General features: G+C 56.2%; 2 protein-coding genes and 1 long non-coding RNA gene across 3 annotated transcripts; 1 reads left to right on the forward strand and 2 right to left on the reverse strand.

The window, feature by feature from the left end:
• Nucleotides 1–1,241: 1,241 nt before the first annotated feature.
• On the reverse strand, nucleotides 1,242–4,787 carry LOC112060136 (uncharacterized). Its single transcript, XR_002889426.3, has 3 exons — nucleotides 4,592–4,787; nucleotides 1,886–2,020; nucleotides 1,242–1,576 (listed from the first exon to the last, which is right to left on the reverse strand). It is a non-coding gene; the product is annotated as an uncharacterized LOC112060136 (long non-coding RNA).
• Nucleotides 4,788–5,983: 1,196 nt separating this feature from the next.
• LOC135975387 (chelonianin) lies at nucleotides 5,984–8,681 on the forward strand. Its single transcript, XM_065566375.1, has 4 exons — nucleotides 5,984–6,140; nucleotides 6,446–6,616; nucleotides 7,533–7,670; nucleotides 7,872–8,681. The coding sequence occupies exons 1-4, from the start codon at nucleotides 6,056–6,058 to the stop codon at nucleotides 7,880–7,882; spliced, it is 405 nt and encodes a 134-aa protein (XP_065422447.1). The 5' UTR covers nucleotides 5,984–6,055; the 3' UTR covers nucleotides 7,883–8,681.
• A 2,871-nt stretch (nucleotides 8,682–11,552) lies between these two features.
• Nucleotides 11,553–21,212, reverse strand: LOC112060135 (putative surface protein SACOL0050). Its single transcript, XM_024108885.3, has 2 exons — nucleotides 21,039–21,212; nucleotides 11,553–13,636 (listed from the first exon to the last, which is right to left on the reverse strand). Exons 1-2 carry the CDS (start codon nucleotides 21,112–21,114, stop codon nucleotides 12,639–12,641), a joined length of 1,074 nt encoding a protein of 357 aa, XP_023964653.2. The 5' UTR covers nucleotides 21,115–21,212; the 3' UTR covers nucleotides 11,553–12,638.
• Nucleotides 21,213–21,905: the final 693 nt, after the last annotated feature.

The raw sequence follows: 21,905 nt of genomic DNA on the forward strand, positions 1-21,905 counted from the left end.
ATCCCTTGGGCTGGGGGCGGCTCCCATCAGCCTTCACCCCCGGCACAGGGCCTGGGAGCCCTGACTCTCGACTGGGCTGCCCCAGGGGCCAACCGAGACCCACCGGTGCTGGAACTGGAACTGGTTAAGCCTCTGTGCCTTGGCCATGTGGAACCTCCCGCTTTCCTGCAGCCCCAGGAAATGCCCGTTCCCTGAGCCGCATGTCTGAGAGGTTATTGGGAGCACCAGCCTGGTACCTATGAGACCTAGCTACAGGGCTTGCCTCACCTGGCCCGTTCCCAGCACTGCAGGGGCCTGGGGTACTGAGCTGCCCCGGTAATTACAGGGGACCTGTAGGGACAGTCCCGTACCCGTGCGCCATTGCCTCCCGACAGATCAGGCTCTGGTGCCGATCCTCACCCTGGGGAACGAGGAAATGGCCATGCAGGCGGGGAAGGGGGCAGGAAGGGGCCCTGCTCACTGAGTCCTGAGGGGCCCAGAGTCCTCAGCACTTCAGGACCTGCCCTCCCTGACTGACCAGCCAGGTGCACGGTGAGGCCTGGTCACCTGAGCCAGGGCGATGCAGAGCAGAGGGAGGAGCCCCTGGTCCCTGCCAGCTCCCCCCCCACCATCCTCCCCTGAGAGACACTCGCCACCAGGGATTCAACCCAGACCCAGACACATGGAGCAAGTGCCTGTCCCCAAAGGCCTGGGCCCCATGGGGGAGAGAGCCCCCAGCTCACAGCCTGTCAGACACTGTCTCACGGCAGAGCGACTGGGGAGGGGTAGGCTGGGAAAATGCCCCTGGCTCACCCCAAACCTTTCCCCAGCCGGACCCAGCGCCAGGCTCTGCACAGCGTAGGGGGGTCAGGCCGCTCTGCCCAGTACTGCCAGGGACGTGGCCGGCTCTCCTAGTGTCTGCCCCCAGGTTGGGACACGTGGTGCAAGGCCAATCGGCCTCAGGGCAGAGCCAGGGGCAGGGCTGGAGACATAAACAGGGTGAGCAGAGGGGTGAAGGTCCTGGCAGCAGAACAGCAAGTGACAGGGGGGGGGGTTTGATCCCTGCAGCTCCTTGGAGAGCCCCAGTGGCCCTGCCCAGATGCTCTGTGGGGTCCTGTGCAAAGAGCCCTGCTATGGGGGGTAGAACTTCTCGTGGAGCAATTTGGGAGCTTGCAGTGACTGAATCCAGGGCCTGGGCTGCTGCAGTGGTTAGTCCCCAGCCAGCCTGTCCTGGCAGCCACACGGGCGAAGCGCTCGCACACACAGTTTGTTACGCAGGGACAGACTTTACTCAGCCCATCACAGGGTGCTGCTCCGAGCAGAGCCAGACAGCGGCCGGGCACACGCTCGCTCCCCCGCCACACCCACCCAGCCTCCGGTGCATGGAGGCGCCGGTGACGTCATGCGGCAGATGTAGTCCGAGGGCAGCTGGAGCAGCCAAAGGGGCTGGGCAGAGTGAGGGGAGCAGGGGGAGGTCCCTGGAAGTGGGGCCTTTGCAGGCTGATCCGTTCGGCGATTGTCTTGTGTAGGTCACGGGGGTGGAGACAGCAGGTCCCCTCAGGCGCTTGGGTTCAGGCAGACGGGCGTTAGGGAGACCCTGGGAAGTAGCACAAAGCTGTCAGAGCCCTGCTCCCATATCACTGCTCCCCGCACACCCAGGCCTCCCTGCACTCACCAGCGCCAGGACTGGTGGGTACATGTAAACCGGAGTGACTCCAGTGGAGGCACATGAGTGTGGAACTCCAAGCCCCGGGGGTAGGGGCTGGCTAATGGGGCTGGGGTCCTGGCCCTTCACTGTGTGCCCCCGATTCCTCCCACCTGCTCAGATATGGGCACATCCCCTCTCCTCCCCCCGCCCCGGGCCCTGGCAGCCAAGGCTCACTGCAGAGGCAGGCGTTAAACTCACCTCCAGACACTCTCATGCACTGGTGGCCACACCCGTTACTGCAGCACTTCTCTCCTTCGGGACAGGAACCGCCAACGCCGCATAACTCCGCGCAGAGCCCAGCGCCAACCGGCTTTGGGCAGCTCCTACGGCTCCCTGGGACACAGAAGGGTCATGTGGCCATGAGACGCTCAGCCCCTAGCTAAAGGCTTCCCGCTCGCTGTGGGAACGAGGGGGGAGCTGAGGGAAACGGACCAGAGCAGGACTGAAGAGAGACCCCAGCCAGGGAGCCCTGGTCGCCGCTTATCCCCCTTCTCCCCCTCAGAGCCACTCTCCCCCCTTCAGCCGCTGGGGGAGAGAGGGGCCTGGCCAGGTGAGGGAGGGCAGCTTAACCCCCCCCCGGCTGCTCGTCGGCACCAGCGAGTGACCATCACCGTGGCAATGCCGGCGCTTCTCCCACTGCCTCCCTGTGCCAGGGAGCGTCGCCCTCAGCCATTTGTAGTGACGTGGGACCCAAAAACCTCACTGGTCCAATGGGGCAAACGTCTGAACAGCCCCTGCTTCCCAAAGACTGCGCTGCCAGCCCGGGCCTGGAAAACCAGCGCCGAGAGGGGGCCCTGGCTGGAAGGGACTTTGTGTTCCCAACGGGATGGCCCGTCTCAGCCTGAGCCAAAGGGCTGCTGCTGACTGCACGGAAACACAGAGCTGCCTCTCAGCCGGCGTGCGGCACCTGAGGGATCACGCCAGCCACAGGGCCGGTTCGCGTTAATGATCCCTGCAGACCAGAGTTGGCAACAGAGGTCCCTCTCCTGCGCCATCTGGAGCCCAGGGTGCAGCCCGGCCAGGGCCACTGGGCTCCTCCACCAGTGCAGTCCTCAGAACGACAGAGTCCAGAGCTTGTGGCTGGCCCGTGTTGGCTGGAAATGGCTTGGACTAGCCAGTCCCCTGCGTCTGAGCCAGGCACTTCCCAGAAGACGAGCCACCATAGGGCCTGGGAGCTTGTGGACAGAGCAGGATCATAACGTCTTGTAGGCCTGGAAGGTCATCCAGTCCATCCCCGGTGGTGAGGCAGGACCAAAGACACCTAGACCAGCCCTGACAGGTGTTTGTCCAACCTGCTCTTAAAACCCCGCCGTGATGCGGGTTTCACAATCCCCCTCGCTCACCTGTTCCAGAGCTTAACTAGCCTGAGAGGTAGAAATCTTGTCCTAATATCTAAGCTAAATCTCCCATCCTGCAAACTACGCTGGTTTCTCCTTCTCCTACCCTCCGTGAAGAGTTGATTCCCCTCCTCTTTACAACAACCTTTTACAGGTTTGGGCTTCTTATTCCCCTCTCTGTCGTCTCATTTCTAGACTAAAGATGCCCAGTTCTTTCAACCTTTCCTCGTAGGCAGAGGCGGATTAGGATTTTGTGGGGACCTGGGCCCCTCCCCACCCCTTCTGCCTGTAGTCCTCCTTGCCCCCCCTCCCTATGCACCTGCTGGGGAAATGGGGTCAGGGCGTGGGGACTTCCCCCGCTCCCCAGCAGGAGCAGGTGGGCAGAGGGAGTGGGGCAAGACCCCATGCCCCGACCCCGCTCCCCAGCAGAAGCACCGGGCAGGTGGAGCGGGTCGGGGGGGCGGGGCCTCCCATTTTTCCAGGGCCCCCCAATTGCCCGGGGCCTCTGGGCACAGGCCTCATTGGCCCAGTGGCTAATCTCCCACTGTTCACAGGTCAGGTTTTCTAAATCTCTTATCATTTTCGTTGCTCTCCTCTGGCCTCTCTCCAATTTCTCCACGTCTTTCCTAAAGTGCAGCACCCAGAACTGGGCACACTGTCCAGCCGAGCTCGCCCCAGTGCTGAGCAAAGCAGGACGATGACGTCCCATGTCTTACACACGACACGCCTGTTAATACAACCACAATGACTTGCACCGTTTTTTCAGTAGTATCACTTTGTTGACTCGTATTCAGGGCTGGCGCAACCCATTAGGTGACCTAGGCAGTTGCCTAGGGCGCTAACATTTGGGGGGTGGCGACCGCGGCGGCTGGATCTTCGGCCGCCCCGGTTGTCAGCGGTATTTCGGGGGCGGGACCTTCCGCCACCTAGGGCAGCAAAAAAGCTGCCGGCGCTCCTGCTCATATTCAATCTGTGATCGACTGTGGCCCCCGATCCCTTTCTGCCTACCGTTGCCTAGCCGGTTATTCCCCCTGTGGTATGTGTGTGTTTCCCCAGTGCAGAACTTTGCACCTGCCTTTACTGAAATTCATAAATTCTCTCCAATTTATCAAGAGTATTCATCATGGGAGTCTTCTAATCTGACATCTGTGTCCCCACCTCTCTCTGGAGCTGTTTCCTCTGTGCTCAGCCCTGCAGTAGCTGAGCTCTCTACACAGAACTGAGAGCTAGGACCACTCTGACCCCCCGGCCTGAGCCTGGGACACCCACCCCCCTCAGTGCCTGGCACTCAGCATCTCGGGAACTCGCTGGTCCAGCTGGTCTGTAATTCTCGCTGCTGCTCCGAGGGAATCTCGTCCCCTCACCCTGTCTTTGCTGTGGTCAGTCCCATCCCTGTGCAGTGGCTCTGACAATGGAGACGGGTTTCTATTGGTCCCTGTGTCAGGTCACTGATGAGACAAACCAAGTAAGGTGTCAGGTATTTCCAAGCACCCACTGCCCTTGCCCCCTCCATGCCAGGTCTCCCCTCCATGCCCTCGTCCCTTCTCTGCCTGCTGCCCGCACTCACCTCCAGATGCAGGCGGCAGCTGGGCCCAGAGGGCCAGGAGGCCCAGGAGGAGGAAGATGGCCCCTGACTTCATGGTGCTGCCGGGAGCCGGGTCTGAGTGCCCAGCACTGAGCCGGGCTGGGATTTAAACCCTGTCCCTGCTGTGGCTGAGAGGGGAGGTGGTTCACGGTGACCTTTGGGCTCCTTCCCTGGCACAGCACCCAACTCACTGCATTTCACAATAAACCAGTTCCGCCTGTAAGTCCCCCTGCATGGAACGAGGAAACAACCCGGATCCTGTGGTCTGAGAAAAGCCCCCAAAGGAATCTGGAGAAACAGGGAGGCCCAGGCTCCAAGGTCCCGGTAAGATCCAGGGACTGATGGGGGAACATGCCCACCCCATCCCAGGGGACAGTCTCTGCTCAGTGCCCAAGACAAGGAGAAACCCTGGCATGTGTGTGTGTGTGCACACGTGTGCGTTCATGCGTGTGTGTGCACACGTGTGCGTGCATGCATGTGTGTGCACGTGTGTGTGTGCACGTGTGCAAGCGTACTCGTAATTCCTTCCTGATCCTAGGTCTGGAGGAGTGCGAGTCACCCTTTACTCCAGACATGGGGTGGGAGCCAGGTCACGGCCCGTTCCCCACCCAGTCCCCAGACGGGATTGGCTCTAGGCAAAGGCCCGAGGTGGATTCCATTCCCAGCAGTGCCCATGTGACCCCTAGCTACTGCTTCAGCCTGACAGATCCTCATCTTGGCATCACCTCTCCATAGCTGCTGGTCCCCACGCTGGCCAGGGTTCAGATCTCTAGCTGAGACCCGTGGCCGCTGCTCTTCTCTGCACCTTCTCCAGAATTTGCGCTTCCCTCGGGAGCTGACAAGCCCGGAGCTGCATGCTGGCGTCCAGGAGGGGCCTGTCCCTGGCCTTGGGCAGGGTTTCAGTACCATGCCAGGTGTGGAGGGTGTTTGCATTGGCGCAGGCTGTGGCCGTGCACTGAGGAGACTCCAGCAGGATGAGCAGCGCAGCGCGTGTGACGCCCTGGCACCAGCAGGGCAGACAGCCTGTACCATGTCACCACGCCTTCGTGACACCGTGTCGCCTGCTACCCAGAATCCTCTTGGCCTTCTCAGCCCCACTGCACAACGTGCCCCATCTCCATGCCCTGCTCACATGAACGCTGGGCTCCCCAGCTCACCTCCCCATCAGCCTCACTTTGCACCAGGCTGTCTCCCCACAGGGCGCTCTGGACCTCCCTGTTTCTCCAGATTCCTTCGAGGGTGTTTCCCAAAGCCCGGGATCCGGGTTGTTTCCTCGTTCCATCCAGGGGGACTGATTTATTGTCAGACAGCGCGTGCTAGGCTCTGGAGCGTAGCAGGAGCCGATAGGTCACTGCAGCCACCTCCCCCCCTTCTGATCCGGCCCCACCGGGTTTAAATCCCAGCCCGGCTCAGCGCTGGGCACTGGACCCGGCTCCCGGCAGAACCATGGAGTCAGGCAGCATCTTCCTGCTTCTGGGGCTCCTGGCCCTCTGGGCCGAGCGGCAGGCTGTAGCTGGTCAGGGAGATAAACGTGAGTAAGGGAAGTTGCCCGTGGCTCAGATGAGGGTCACGGGAGCACTCTCTTTTGTAAAGGAAGTCACAACTTGCAGAGCAAGAATTTCCCTTAAATGTGCTTTCCCTCGGGCCGTCGCTCCCAGGCCCCAGGGCTCGGAGTCTTTGTTGGAGGTAGAAGTGGCTGTTTCTCTCCTGTGGCACCCACTTTCCCCAGAAGAGCTCTCAGCTCACACCGTGCAGGTCATCGCCTCGTTCCAGAGAGCACAGGCATGTGTCCAGTGCAGATCTCTGCTCTCATCACAACCCATCTCCTCTCCCCAGGTGACATTTGCCGACTCCCGCCTGAGAAGGGCCCTTGCAAGGGACATATCCCGCGCTTCTTCTACAACCCGGCCTCCAGGACATGCGAAAGCTTCATCTACGGTGGCTGCAAGGGCAACAAGAACAACTTTAAGACGAAGGCAGAGTGTGTGCGTGCCTGCGGGCCTCCTGGTGCGTGGGACAGAGCCCAGCCTCTCCCTGGGCGGAGAGATGGGGGGTGCTGCCCAGCTCCACATTGGGGGGGGGGGGTTACACTGGGGCAGGTCTCCAGCATTCAAGGAGCCCTGGTATCTCTCATGATGGGAGATCTGGTCAAATAAAAGGACCCCTGAGTTCCAGCCCTGCTGTGGCTGGGGTGGAACCTGGGGGTCCCAAATCACAGGGCTCTGAGCCATGGCATGTTAGCCAGGAAGTCCTGAGTTCCAGTCCCAGCTGTGCTACCTACTGGTGGCCCTGGGCAGTCACTGCCACCCTGTATCATGGCTTGGCCTGCCCCCCGAAGGAGCTAACGGACACATGGGGCAGCCGGGGACCCAGGTCCCCAGCCACGAGCTGTGCAGGCGAGATCGCGCTGCCAGCATCTGACCCAGGTCTGGCCCGAGCGGAGTGTTCTACTAGGTTTGTGCTGGAGGCTTCACTTCCACCCAGAAATACTGACAGCAGAGACTAAACGCCCGGCCCCTCGGACCCAGCCTCCCACTCTGTCCGTTGTGCAATGTGGTCTGGCTGAGCCGGGGAGCAACCGCACAGCTCTGAGTGTGCCGTGCCGTGGGCTGAGGCTGTCCTCACACACCTGCATGCAGCACTAGCACTGGGGAACGGGCCAAAGCAGCTCGGCAGGGGCACGGGAACCAAGCCCAGGGCAAGGAAGGGCCAGGACCCAGCCCATGAGCCTGCCAGACCTGATCCCGACTCCCAGGCCCCCCAGCCCAGAGCTGTCTCAGGAAGCTGGAAGTGTCTGGGGTCCTGGACCTCTGCCCAAGGAGCTGCTCATTCAAGGTCCTATGGCAGAGGCCAGGATGCCCTTTGGCTGGTGAGCTAAGTTACAAGGCTGGTGTCTCCCCTCTGTGCCCATTCTGCATTGCAGAGAGACCCGGGGTTTGCCCCAAGATCACAGGCCCCGGCATTTGCCTGCATGGCTGCGACAGCGACTCCGACTGTAAAGAAGGACAGAAGTGCTGCTTTAATGGCTGTGGCTACACCTGCGTGACGGTGGCTCCATCAGGTGAGTCCCCTCTTCCAGGCACAGTGACACCCGCAGCAGCTGCCGTGAGATGTTCTGCTGCCCCGTCCCTCCTGGCACGCGCACCTGTCTGCCTGTGACGGCGCCACTCTCACCAGCTGCTCTGCTGTCACACTAAGCACAGGGGGTTCGGGGAGCAGCGATACGGGACCAGGGCTCTGACGGCTTCGTCCTATTTCCCAGGGCCTCCCTAAGTCCCATCTGCCAGGACCCGGACTCCAGAAGGGACGGGCTGCCTCAGCCGCACTGACCAACTGCCGAGTTCGGATCAGCCCGAAGACAAAGTCCCGACCCCCAGGGACTCTCCCCATCCCTAGTGCTTTTGCCAGGGGAACAGGTCATGGTTTCCTGGGATTCCTTCTCTTCCTCAATAAACATTTCCTGACATCCCTGCACCTCGGCGTCTGCTTCATCATTCTCCAGGTCAGGCCTCTCCCAGCCTGTGCAGCCCCCACCACCCACCCCGCCCCTCCTGGGCCTGTCGGGCTGGATCCGAGGCAGATGCTTCGGTTCAGGGCTGCAATCCAGAGACCGAGAGACACTGAATTGCCAGGTGGAAACTTTCCCAGTAATCACAGACAAGCTCTGGGATGTGCATGGGGAGCTCTGGGAGCAGCAACATGGATGTGACGGAGCAGGGCAGATTTGACCTGGGAATGTTGCAGGGGGGTTGCAGTGGGGATGGGGGACTTCCCTTGAAGGAAGCTACCTGAGCTGTAACCTGAGCCAGGAGGGGGTGGGGAGAATTAACACCTTCTGCCCGGGAGACTGAACAAAGGAGAGGAGGAGCTGGGGGAAGGGGGAAGAGAGGAGCTGCAGGAGGAGTTTTGGGTTTAGTTTCAGTTTGGGCTGGGTGGTGCAACGCGGGGAACCCCAAGCTGGGGTCTAAGATCCCTGAACCTCCCAGAGGGACCTAATTGAGGGGGGTCTGGTCGTACCTACACGCTCTGCTTGAGACTGTGTTCCTGTCCTTAAATAAACCTTCTGCTTTACTGGCTGGTTGAGAGTCACAGTGAATCTCAGGAAGAGGGGTGCAGGGCCCTGACTCCCCCACACACTCCGCAACAATGGAGCAGAACAATCTTTACACTAGTGCCCCTGTTTTCACAATTACACAGTTTTTGTGCCTAATTTGGCCTGTGCAGCTGCACACCTGGCAAGTCACACATTTGCACATACAGTCACGTGAACTGGGCTCCCAAGTGCACTTGCATATTTGTGTACAAGCAGCTTTGGGAATGTGTCCCACTGCCTGCTCTGTCTGAGGCTCTTTGTGAAGCGGCTGCTTCTGGGGGAGATCGGGATCTCCCACCATTCCTGTCTTTATTTTGACCCGTGACTAGTCCCATTGAAGTTAAGCATGTGAGCGTGTGCAGGATCAGCACCCTCTGTGTTCCTGGCACTAACTGAGGAACTCGCGGAAAGGGTGTCTCATGTACCCTGAAATTAGGCTCACCAGAGAAGAGAAGCTCCTGTGCTGTTGGGCAGGGGAAGGGGAGAGCACAGGCCAGGGACAGAGACGTATGAAACCACAGACAGAAGTTCACAGCGATATCCCGGCAGGGGTTATTTTTAAGATCCACATTTATTGAAGAGAGGCTTTCATTTCTAAAAGAAAGAGACCAAGCCAACTCCCAGTGCACGTCACGTGGCAGAGAACACGCTGCGTCAACCAGACAGGAAGGTGGCTCGGGCACCCAGCTACACGCAGAATGGTGGGCAAAGCAGCAGAGAGAAACACACAACTCCGTTAACAACAGCGTTACAGGGGAGGGGACTTTTTACTCCAAGGAAGAGAATGGTGAAAACAAGAAGGGTTTTTACAAAGCCCGTCTCATTGTGTTCCCTGGTGTAGAACACACGCCCGGCCTAACTCCCCAAGGACACTAGCCCAGCACCTGCTAACTGTGTCTCTAATCTGCAGGCACCATTACGATGCCTGTCCAGGCAACGTGCGGATTAGCCTGCATGGGTGGCTGTTTGAACACCCAGTTGGCCAAATACACAGCTTGAAGGTGTATCCTCAACACTTGTTCATGGAAATCCGGCAGCCTACGACTGCACCCAGCACTGGGCTGGTGACGTGGAGAATCAGCCCCTACAGCCCTACACACAATTCCTTCCCCTACATTCTAATAGTTACAGTTACACATTTACTAAGTGCTGTACTGGCCTGAACTGGTGAGTCCTCGCAGGTCCCCCCATTCCACACCTGGGGAAACCTACACACAGATATACAATGTCTTACTGTGACGAAGTGGGACTGTTCTTAATGTTTCCTCTGAATACTGTGTGGGTGCCTCAGTTTCCCCTATGCATTTCTTAAGTCTCTAGGAGGTGGGATGAAGGCCAGTGTGCATAAATCACTGACACTCTATCTCCTAGCAACAATTGGACAGGACCCTTCCCCCCTGCAAGGAAATAGCTAAAGGTGAACAAAGAGATCAGGTGACCTCCTGGCCCGGGAAAGAGACAAAGGCCAGAAAGGAGGGGCTGGAGGGGGTTTCAGTTGGGTGCTCGCTGGGAACAGGGAAGGGAGGGCAGACGGGGGTGTCTGGCTCTCTGAACATATCAACCCGGCTGAGGGGTCCAGTTCGCCGCTGTAGCTACAAGCTCTGTTTTAGACCGTGTTCCTGTCATCTAATAAACCTCTGTGTTACTGGCTGGCCGAGAGTCACGTCTGACTGTGAAGTGGGGGTGCAGGACCCTCTGGCTTCCCCAGGACCCCACCTGGGCGGACTCGCTGTGGGAAGCGCACGGAGGGGCAGAGGGTGCTGAATGCTCCAAGGTCAGACCCAGGAGGTGAAGCCGTGTGAGCTTCTTGCCCTGAAGACGGTCTGCTCCGAGGGAGAGGAGGCTCCCCAGAGTCCTGACTGACATTGTGGGGAGCAGTTCCAGAGCATCGCCCGGGGACTCCGTGACACTTATCCAAGCCAAACGGTTACACATGGCAGAACTGAGGGTACACACATAGCAGAGCACAGAGGGAATATACCCAGCCCCAATCCTGGGTTCATCCACTAGGCCATCCTGGCTCTCTCTTTGCACGTTTAGTAAAGACATGACTTATTCACACACTGTTTACACTTGGCACCTGAATCCAGGGTTAAGTGCCTGTTTGCTCACTCCACAATTCTTTCTCAGGAGCCTTCCAGAAATGGAGCTCAGTTTTGATGTGCACAGCTGGGTAACTGAGTCATACATCTGGTTTCCAACACATTACCTCAAGTCTACACTGTCCCCAGGAGAATGGAGTGGCAGAGGCCCGTCCAAGCTGCCCAAATGGATTCAAAAGCCAAACAATCCACTTCTAAAGTTCATGAGCTCCAGAGCAACACCTGTTCCCACACTGAGGGCAGCACAGGAGGGAACTTCCCAGAAACCTCCAGCAGTTAGATACTCAGAGCTGTGCAGGGGTAAGAGAAGATGTTTTATGGCAACAGACCATCTCCTGGGCCTACATCCTGGAGAGCAGCTTAGAACCGAAATGAGTGTTAAGAGCTAGTGGAGTGAGTTGGTAGCAGACCAATGCTCAGTGGAATTCCCTAGATCTTCCAGACTTATCCAGGCATTTCAGGGGGACTCTGGCACCTGGTGCTGGTTCCAACCTCCACAGCTGGTGCTGAGGCTTGTTAGTATAGATTAAACTAGCAGAATTTGTCCAACACAGAGTGGCCTGCTACACCGCTCTCTAATGGCGATGTATGACATAGCCAGTGTCAGGTGACCATTGAAGATCCTTTGGCATGAGTGCTAATAAAGTGACGCCTTTACTGAGAACATAGCGAGTCACCGCCGTTAGAGATGGAAAACGCCCGTTAGCTCATTCAGCCCGTTCACGCCATGGGGCACCAGCAGAGGATGTTTCAGATTTTAAAATGTTTATTAACGCTAATGTTAAAATTCTCTAAGACACAGGTTAAGGAAAGAGTGTCTGTACATCTGGGTATAAGGCTTAAATTATCCAAAAGTACAAAGTTTGGTTTAAAAGCCATAAAATACATGTAGTACATAATCTGCAATATCCCAAATTAGGGCTAATAAATTTAACAGTACAGTTTAGATATTAGCAGCCAAATATTCAGGTACATAAAAGGTTATACTAAAAGTAGTTTGTGGAAAGCAAATATAGCAATGATCTATGCTGTCCCTCAGTAACTGAGACTGTAGGATACGTTGTCCCTCAATAAACACAATCCATTAGAGAAGCGAGTCACAGCCGTTAGAGATGGAAAACACCAGTTAGTTCATTCAGCCCATTCACTCCATGGGGGCCCAGCAGAGGATGTATCAGATCCCAAACCACAGCTCTGATTACTCTTAGCCAAAAGGTCTGGCTGACCTTGGGGCAGGGGGAGCCACATCAGAAGGAGAATTTGTGAGTAAATGAGTTTTCCTTCAACTCGGAATTCCAGCTCCCAGATGAAGACACTGGCCCCAGGCCCAGCCTGAAGGTGTCCAGAGGGAATGGCTCTGGGTGCACCATGCGATGGGACAGGTACCCGAGAAGAACTGGCCTGAACCTGGACACTGCTAGGAATGGAGAACATCAATGCCAGGGGCTGGCTAACCCATCAGGAAAGATTTAATAAGAAAGAAAATATATCTCAAGAAAAAATGAGCTGAATCAAAGTGCTCAGACACTAGGGTGATGAGCTTAGAGTAAGAGCCTGGAGAGAGAACCCCAACGTCCCCTTGCACCCTACTCAGGCCAGGGAGCAAAGATCCCTGAACGTTGATTTCCTTCACCCAGAGAGAGTGATTCTGGAGCAGTAACCTTGTCATTCAATGAGGCAGCATGTTCCCAGGCAATCACTAGTAAAAGAGAAGGGAGAGCTGGAAAAAGTCAAACAGGAAAGAGAGGCTCTTGTTGCCAGGAATGTATTTGCTGGCTGATCTGATATCAGAAGGTTTCCATGTCCGGGTCAATGAGGTCTGAGGAAACTCCCCTCAATAGTCTGAATCATCAGACCCATCATCTCCCTCGTCAAAGTCACCAGCCCCATCAGATCCTCCATCCTGCAGGTAAGAATCGACATCTCCCTCGTCAAAGTCACCAGCCCCATCAGAGCCACCATCCCTCAGGTAAGAATCGACATCTCCCTCGTCAAAGTCACCAGCCCCATCAGAGCCATCATCCTGCAGGTAAGAATCGACATCTCCCCCGTCAAAGTCACCAGCCCCATCAGTGTCACCATCCCTCAGGTAAGAATCGACATCTCCCTCGTCAAAGTCACCAGCCCCATCAGAGCCATCATCCTGCAGGTTAGAATCGACATCTCCCCCGTCAAAGTCACCAGCCCCATCAGTGTCACCATCCCGCTGGTAAGAATCGACATCTCCCTCGTCAAAGTCACCAACCCCATCAGAGCCATCATCCTGCAGGTTAGAATCGACATCTCCCTCGTCAAAGTCACCAGCCCCATCAGCACCACCATCCCTCAGGTAAGAATCAACATCTCCCTCGTCAAAGTCATCAGCCCCATCAGAGCCACCATCCCTCAGGTAAGAATCGACATCTCCCTCGTCAAAGTCACCAACCCCATCAGAGCCATCATCCTGCAGGTAAGAATCGACATCTCCCTCGTCAAAGTTATCATCCACATAAGAGCGAGTATCCCTCACATTAGAATCACCATCTCCCCCATCAAAGTCATCAGCCATGGCAAAGTCACCATCCTGCAGGTCAGAATCATCATCATCTCTCCCACCATACACAGGTCTGTCATCAGATTCAGGTTCTCCACTGGATCTAGGTTTTACAACAGACACGGGGTTTTCACTGGATACAGGTTCTGCACCAGACACGGGTTTTCCATTAGACTCAGGTTCAACTCCAGACACCGGTTCTGTTACCCCCAACACAAGTTTTTCCTTCAGCTCATCTTCTTCTGATATGTGTTTCCCTGGGTCATCGCCAGGGAGAGGAGAAGCTGTGGCAGGGATCCCTGAAAATGGGAGAGAAAACAGGAGAGTCAGAGACCCAAATATGCCTCAGTCACATATGACTGCTCCCAATCCACCCTTCGCACTTTCTTCACGCTGCAGCAACCAGTCTCTAGGATATGGGCATTGCCCCTTACCTTGGATAGTCTGTAGGTACCTGTACATATGGTATCTCATTCTATTCTGTTCTGCTCTATTTCGGTTCTTATACTGCACCCATCCCTGTGGTATCTGAGCACCTTCCAGAGGTGCAGTAAGTAACACGACTAGTGTCTCTCAATATGGTTCTCGCTCGGTTTCACCTTTCCTCTCGCACAAGGACATTGTGTATGGGGGAGGGTTATTTTAACTTTTTGTTATTATCTATTTTCTATCTGCTGTGCTCTGTGTTTTTATTACTGAAGGCAGATCAAATAGGCGAGCTTTGTATTTGAAATAGAAAATGGTGAGCTTCAAGGTGGTTCTTAAATCCTGCAGGTGTTCATTCCAGTCATGGACTGGCCCCTGAGAAAAGCTCTGTCTCCTGTACACATCAGCTTTACCCTTGTAGTGGACAGCTCCATTGTTCCTGGGGAGCAGAGGTGTCAACCCCAGGCCTCATCCCAGCGCTTTTGGCAATTGTTTAGGTGTCTTAGGCTCACACTATTTTGTACTGTATAAACCCAAGACCTTGGATTTCACTCAATAGTCTATGGAAAGCTACTGTCATGAGTAGAGAACGTTTGACATGCTCGGGGAACCCTGTGATGCTGAGCAGACTGTGACTCAAGAACCTCTCAATGGCAAGTGGCGAAAGCATGCGGGGAGGGAAGGGTGGCAGAAATCTCCTGATTCTGGTAGGTACATTTTGGTTCACCAAAGAATGCCATGTGAGGTCTCAGATGAAAGCCAGTGTCACGTTAGTCATCAATATCATTGTGAAAGGTATGTACAGATACTAGGGAGTTATGTATCTACAGTATACTGAAGCCTGTGTATGAAGGTTGCCCACCAGCAGAGGTGAAAAACAGGTTTTCTGTCAGACAAGGCGTGTTTATTCATCTCTCTGTTCACATTAAGGAGTATTGTCTCATTCACAATGAACCTCCTACCACCAGTCTGTACTGAATGCAAATGAAGGGATTGTAAGCTAGAACTATCAGGAAAAGAAACACAATGGGCAAGAGACCTTTATCTTGGGGTGCACTTTGAAGGTTTGCTCGACTTTTAGGGGGCGGAGAAGATACCCAGGCACACTTCCCTGAGGAAGAAAAGAACAGCACTTTTGCTTCATGAAAAAGGGCTCTCAGCCAGGCTTGGCTGAAAATGCTGAAGAGAACTGCGGGTGTGATAAACTCCTTGAGACGGGTCCTGAGTTGACTCTTACAAGCTGGGCTGGGCTGGTCCTTTGGAAATAGCAGACCTGGTAATTGTGTGACTGTCCAGTGGAACAGTCCATGAACTCAGGGGTGGTTGTGTGCCTATCGCTGCCTGTGCAGAGAGAGCGAGACCTGGGGGGGAGGAGAGGGGGCTGGAAGGCAGGACTTGTGCTGCCAGAGGAAGTGTTCTCGGAGCTGATTTAGAGCAGGCAGAGAGAAGACTGCTTCACACTAAGGGCAGGGAATGGTGAGGTGTCTCCCAATCCTGGGGACCCCTGGGAGCGTCACTGAGACGTGCTGCTGCATCCTCTCCTACTGTGCATACAAAACGATGGGTCGGAATTAGCTGTAACTTCTCAAGAGAGAGACGGTGGCGCCATCGTGGATAGTTCTCAGAAAACACCTGCTCAGCGTGAAGCAGCAGTCAAAACAGCGAACAGAATCCTAGAACCACGAGGAAAGGGATAGAGAATAAGAGAGAAAATATCATCTTGCCTCTATATAAAGTCATGGTCGGCCCACACCTAGAACGCAGTGTGCAGCTCTGGTTGTCCCATCTCCCAAAAGAGATATGAGAATTGGAAAAAGTCCAGAGAAACTACAACAATGATTAGATTAAGTATGGAACAGCTTCCGTGTGATGATACAGGACTGTTCAGCTTAGAAAAGAGACGACTACGGGGGGGGCTGTGATAGAGAGCTATAAAATCATGACTGGGGTGGAGAAAGTGAAGAGTTCTTTACCCTTTTACAGAACACAAACCAGGGGTCACCCGGGAGATGGGTTTCTTCATTGTTGGCTGGACTCTTGGGAGTTTGAAGGCGGGAGGGAAGGTTTCTTCAGTAAAGCTGTTTCAGTCAGGATAGGCACCAGTTACCTGTGGCCCTTTTTTATTAGCCAGGAAGAACAAGCATCAAACTCCCAGGTGTTTGCTTGAGTCTCCTTCAGGGTGTCCAGTGCTCGTGGCGTCAATGAGCTGAGCTCATGGGGGCAGGTGGTTTCTTGGCTGGCACAGGGGATCACATCCTTGCAGCCCAACAAGACTTCCTGGATGTTGGGGATCTTTTCTCCTCCTGCCTTCAGTGCGAGTTAGCAAGGCCCTTCCTAGCAGGTGGCTGAACTGCTTCAGAGGAAACGAAAAGAGGCCCAAGCGTCTGACCCGTTTGTAGTTCACCTACCCCCATTGCCAACTGGCACCAAAACCCGTTCCACTCCCACCATCCCACTCCTCCTACAGGCACAGAGCAAAATGTCAAAAGCTTCAGTCTCACTGGAACTCAGGATCCCTTGATCTGTCTCTAGACCCATATCCTGCCTCCAGCAGTGGCCAATATCCGAGACGGGGAGACCCCCTCCAGCAGAGCAATCCTGACCAATTGTGCATTGTTGTTTCTTGGAGTAAAATCCCCTCCTGACCATGAGATTTGATTTCCTGAGCTCAGCAAGTATAACTACAAATGCTGTGAACAGTTACAAAACTCTCCAGGAATAAGAAGCAAAAGGCTCACTCTGCAAAATGTCCGCTGGCCCAGGGGCAGCGAGTTATATGGGCCTGTGGTGCCCATGCTCCAGGAATATTCAGGGCCCAGGGGCCCGGCTCCACCAATGTTCAGGGCCAGGTCTTTCCCCCGGTCCCGCCTGCTGCCCCCACACGCCTCCCAGCCCCACCTGCCGCCCCCAGGCGATTTAAAAGGGTCCGGGGCCCCCGACCACAGTCGCCACCACTGGCAGTGCAGCGGGGCTAAGGCAGCTTCCTGCCCACCCTCACTCCACCCCATTCCCAGAAGCAGCCCGCACATCCCTGTGGCCCTGGGGGGGTAGGGTGTCTCCGCGTGCTGCCCCCGCCCCAAGCACCGATTCCGCAGCTCCCATTGGCCAGGAACTGTGGCCAATGGAAACTGCGGGGGCGGTGCCTGCAGGTAGGGGTGAGTGGAGACCCCCTGGTCCCCTCGCCTAGGAGCCACTGCCAGAGGGGTGTGCGAATCGCTTTTGGGAGCCGCCCGAGATAAGAGCCATACCCCTCACCTTCTCCCACATCCCTGCCCCAGCCCAGAGCCCACACCCTGCACCCAAACTCCCTCCCAGAGCCCGCACCCCAACCTCCCGCCCCAGCCCAGAGCCCACATCCCGCATCCACACTCCCTCCGAGAGCCCGCACCCAAACTCCCTCCCAGAGCCTGCACCCCCTCCTGCACCCCAACCCCCTGCCCCAGCCCAGAGCCCACACCCAAACTCCCTCCCAGAGCCCACACCCCTCCCACACCCAAACTCCTCCGAGAGCCCGCTCCCCTTCCTGCTCCACCCAGAGCCCACACCCCTCCAGCACCCAAACTCCCTCCCAGAGCCTTAAGCAGATGTGTGGGGGGATGGGACTTGGACCTATTCTGGGCACCACCAAAACGTATACAGATCTGCTGCCCCTGCTCTGGCCTGTAGTGACACTTCTAGGAGAAGCTTTGAACTCAGCCCCGAGTCCTCTTTTCACATCTACTCCTCCTCTCACTTCTCATTCTCAACTCCAAGTCCCCCCACTGCTCAGGAAGGGGCCACTCAGGGCATCATGAAATCACAGCCTTCCTGGTCTCCGAAGGTAGGGTAGGGCAGACTAGAGATTCTGACACAGAACGTAGTGTCTCCCTGTCTGCAAGGTTCGAATACGACTGACCAAGACCTGCTGTGTCGGTGGCCAGGGGAGATGCGTGCTGCGGCTGGGAGAGTGGGCTGAGTCTCATCTGGAAGGAAGACAGTGACAATCAGCGGTGATGGGATTCCATGTCTGACCATGTGTAGTACTCAGAGCATCCTGCGTGTCACTAAGACGTCTCAAAGGTGGTGGCTCTCGCAGATCCAGCCAGTCTCCCATGTTCAGTGTCTGCATGAGGTTTCTTGTCCAGATCATTTCCCAACACAGAGTAGATTATTATGAAGGCACTGATGCTAGGCAGCCATAGAACAGGTACTTCTTGTCCCCTGAGCGCTGCCTAGGCGTAACTGCCACGTATTCATGACCACACCCCTGTTACTGCTGCGCTGGCATCCTGTGGGACATTCCTGTCGCTGATTCAGCCCCACAAAGGAGTCGTGCAATCGGTGAGTCTCACAGGTGTCACATGGCAGCCAATAATAACTCCATGTGGAATGAGAGAGGATCCTGAAGAAATGGGCCAAACGATCACTGATGACGGACCTCTGCCCCCATCTCTGAATCCCTATTCTCAGCCCCGAGGCCCTGCTCCAGGCCAGGACGTTTCCTTCACTAATCAGCTCTGCTCCAAGCCAGCCATTGCCCTGCACAGGCCAGCTGGGGTATCGTGTACTCAGCCCATAGGAAACCTCATGTTCCCAGACCTAAGACATAGAGCAGGATAACGCTGGGACAGGGGCTGCTGGCCCCTCCCTGACACTGGGGGGTTGTTCGCTGGCCCTCTCCCAGGGCCAAAAGAAAGGGGGAGGCCAATGGGAAATCAGGACCCTAAGGCTGACAGTTTCCAGGGCCAATGGGGAGAGGCCAACACTCCAGGTCAGGCTGATTGACAGGGCAGCCAGGCCAATGAGGGAGCCAGGAGTGTGGGGTCCCGTGTGAGGTGGAGCTGCTGGGCCGGAGGGGCAGAGCTAAGGGGAGAGCAAGAGCCCGACTGGGCTGGGAGCAGGGCCAGAGGAGCAGCCCGGGGAGCTGAGATGGAGGCAGGGAGTGAGTGGGGCCGGGGCTGGGGCCATGTGAGCAGCTGGGGAGTCCAGGGGCCCCAGGTCCCGGGCCCAGCACAGGGAGGCCCCAGGCACGAGGACTTGCAGGCCAGGCTGGGAGGGGCTCGTGACCCTGACCAGGGCGAGGCTGGGGGGACGGGCCCTGCCCCCTAGCGCCTGCGGGCGTGTGGGCACAGCCCCAAAGCAGGATGCGAGCCCCGGTGTCACGGCAACGCAGCCAGGGCCTGAGCAGGGGTGTGGGCAGGGGTGTGGGCCCTGCGAGGAGCAGGCTGGGAACGTCCCTGTGCCCCCGAGATGGCTGGGTGCAGTGCCCCAGGCCCACGGGGCGGGGTGACATGTTTCCCTTTCACCTTCCCCTTTTCCAGTGTTCTCATTAGTTGCGGGTTAACAAATCGTATTTGCTCTGAACTCTGCAGTGAGCAGTGGGGCAGGGAAGTGTCTGGTGCAGAGACAGCATCCCGGAGTGGGGACACCCTAACCCCTGTCCTATGTGACCACGACAAGACTGTGGGCCCAGCCCCCAGGAATCCTGGGCCCAGCCGTGTCGGGGTTATGAGGAGGAAGGAAGGGGAGCACTCGAGGGCAGGCCGTCCTGCGGGTGAAGGGAATGGGAGCGAGGACTCAGATCCGTTCGCTAGCCCATTTTACCGGGGTAGTGCCTACGCCAGGAAAGTTCCCCACAATAGCGGGACCATTCCCCTGCTTACATCTAGATCTTGAATGGGAATCCATTGCCATAGCGGGACGTGGACAGAAGTCTCAATGGTCAGCGGGCCATGGAGTTTATTTCCTCTTGTCCTGAAGGGACTTTAAAAGCTAGAATTCAGTGAGTCAGGAACCACGGACAGTCCAGATTAAGTGCTCAGGGAAGGGGCTGTGGGGAAGATGGGTTAGGGTATTTTGGAAAGGATGGATTCCGAAGGGCACTGCCACCAGAGCGTCTCTCTTCGATGGGAATTTCTACATCCCTTCATGTAGGGGGCATGTTGGGGCCAGGAGAGGGCATGGCCAGAGACCTCAGTGCTCCAGCAATCCGTAGAAGACAAATGGATCTGCTCTAAGCAATGATGGGGAGAGCACAGGACCAGGGAGCTGTGCCCGGCTCCCTGGTAGTCAGTCCTCTCAGCTGTGCCCACCAGAAGCCAGGTGCACATGAGAATCTGGCCCCACACGTTTTCAGTCCTTTAGATGGTATTTGGAGGGGAGTAAGAAGTGGGGTTTCGCTGTGTATGTTTACACTGGAGCTGCAGCTGGCCCACTGCCCATACAGCCCCAGCTACTCTGCTGTTCTCAGCACCCGCGCTCAGTCAGAGTTAGCGCGGGTACATCTACCCGAGTTGGAAATTACACCTCCAGCTCCGCTGACCGGTGGCATTAACTTCAGCTCAGCCCACAAACACACAAACAACCCCCCCACTCAGTAACCCGACGCAGGTCAGCCTTCCTCCTGAAAAACCAGCCCGTCCCTCAGGCAGCCAGGATACCAGCCTGGCAGCCGGCCTCAGTGACCTGTCTGAATTCTGAGCAGCCTGGGAAGACATTGTTGGGAAAGGTTATTCAGAGAAGCAGCGGATGGCGCTATGGATCCATCATTACAAGGCGACATATTAAGGGCCATCAAAACCTGGTGGGGTGGGAAGATTACGTGCTGGACTTCCACCTGGGCTCACAACCAAGAGGGGCATGGAGCCTTGCTCTCTGTTAACAAACCCCGCCAAGAAGAGAGTACGTTGGAAGCAGGTCTGCGTGTCCTGAGGAATCAGGAGCACCCAGCAGCCCCAAAAAGGCTGTTCCTGATGGGCTTCCCTGCTGAGTTTCACGTTTGAGACGAGAAACAGAGTTCAGAGCAGAAACAGCCTTGGGGACCCATGTGAAGTCCCATGGGTAGTCCCATGGGTAGAGCCTCCCCTCTTCTCTCCCCGTCTGTACCTGGTTCCTCAACCTCCGACAACCCTGTTCCCCCTCGCTGATGCTGTAGTGCTGAGTTTGGGCGCCTGCATATTCTTATATTGATAATAAAAAGCCTCCAGCTAAAAGAGTCCAGAGCCTGCCAGCCGGAGCCCTCAGTGCCTGGCACTCAGCATCTCGGGAACTCGCTGGTCTGTAATTCTCTCTGCTGCTCCGAGGGAATCTCGTTCCCTCACCCCGTCTTTGCTGTGGTCAGTCCCATCCCTGTGCAGTGGCTCTGACAATGGAGACGGGTTTCTATTGGTCCCTGCGTCAGGTCACTGATGAGACAAACCAACTAAGGTGTCAGGTATTTCCAAGCACCCACTGCCCTTGCCCCCTCCGTGCCAGGTCTCCCCTCCATGCCCTCGTCCCTTCTCTGCCTGTACTCACTTTCTGTTGGTGCCCCCTGTAGCGCTGTCCAGAGGGTAAAGAGCCCCAGGAGGAGAAAGAGGCCCCTTGACTTCATGGTGCTGGCAAGAGCTGGGTCTGAGTGCCCAGAGCTGAGCCAGCTGCAATTTAAAGTCACACCCAGGTGGAGCTGGTGCAAGTGTGGGAGGAAGCAGCTCACAGGTGATCTATAAGGACCGCCCATATTTTAACCTAATTCCACGTTCTAAGGAGCCAGCTCCGGGTATCTGTCCCTGCCCACACAGAATAAAGATATGAACAGGACCTCGTCATGTTTAGAAATTGCCTTGGAAGACAAAGCAAAGAAACCTAAGGAAGAAAGTGGAGGGTCTGAGATCCACCAATGCTCAGGGACATCAGCAACTGCAGAAAATTGGTGATGTCGGATATACCCAGGGCAGACATAGAAAACCTCCCTACTCAATTAACTGGCCAACAGGAGGGTGGGTGAGAGAATGGGGGTGAGGCATGTCAGGAGGTCCTCACGATCAGCCTGCACAGGACACAGCTGCACCAGGCACGAGGAGGAGAGGAGATACCAAGCCCAGAAATGGCTGAAGTTTGAAAGCTGCAGCTTGGCCGGGCAATAGTTCTTATTCCCCCGACCCCCGAGGAGCAAGGTATGGACCTGGACATTATTTCTATACCTCCGAACCAGTCTGTGGCTCTTCACAGGAAACCTAGAAAGACAAGATCCCTGCCTCAGAGTGCTTCCAGTCAGACGCAGTGAGAGACACAGCAATTCAGCGTGGGAGGCTGCTGAGGAAATCTGTGTGGGAAGGCTCCTTGCAAGAAGCAGGTTTTAAGTACAGGTTTACTCCACTCTTCCCGGCTGTGGCTCAATTCTGA

The sequence above is a fragment of the Chrysemys picta genome, chromosome 13 (assembly GCF_011386835.1).
Source record: "Chrysemys picta bellii isolate R12L10 chromosome 13, ASM1138683v2, whole genome shotgun sequence".
Lineage (NCBI taxonomy): Eukaryota > Metazoa > Chordata > Testudines > Emydidae > Chrysemys > Chrysemys picta.

Excerpts from the sequence above, each read along its gene's own strand:
- LOC112060135 (XM_024108885.3), bottom strand. The coding sequence starts at position 21,114 with ATGAAGTCAAGGGGCCTCTTTCTCCTCCTGGGGCTCTTTACCCTCTGG. Across the intron at positions 13,637-21,038 it reads ACAGGGGGCACCAACAGAAA|GGATCCCTGCCACAGCTTCT; the intron begins GTGAGTACAGGC and ends TCCCATTTTCAG.
- LOC135975387 (XM_065566375.1), top strand. The coding sequence starts at position 6,056 with ATGGAGTCAGGCAGCATCTTCCTGCTTCTGGGGCTCCTGGCCCTCTGG. Across the intron at positions 6,141-6,445 it reads AGCTGGTCAGGGAGATAAAC|GTGACATTTGCCGACTCCCG; the intron begins GTGAGTAAGGGA and ends TCCTCTCCCCAG. Across the intron at positions 6,617-7,532 it reads GCGTGCCTGCGGGCCTCCTG|AGAGACCCGGGGTTTGCCCC; the intron begins GTGCGTGGGACA and ends TCTGCATTGCAG.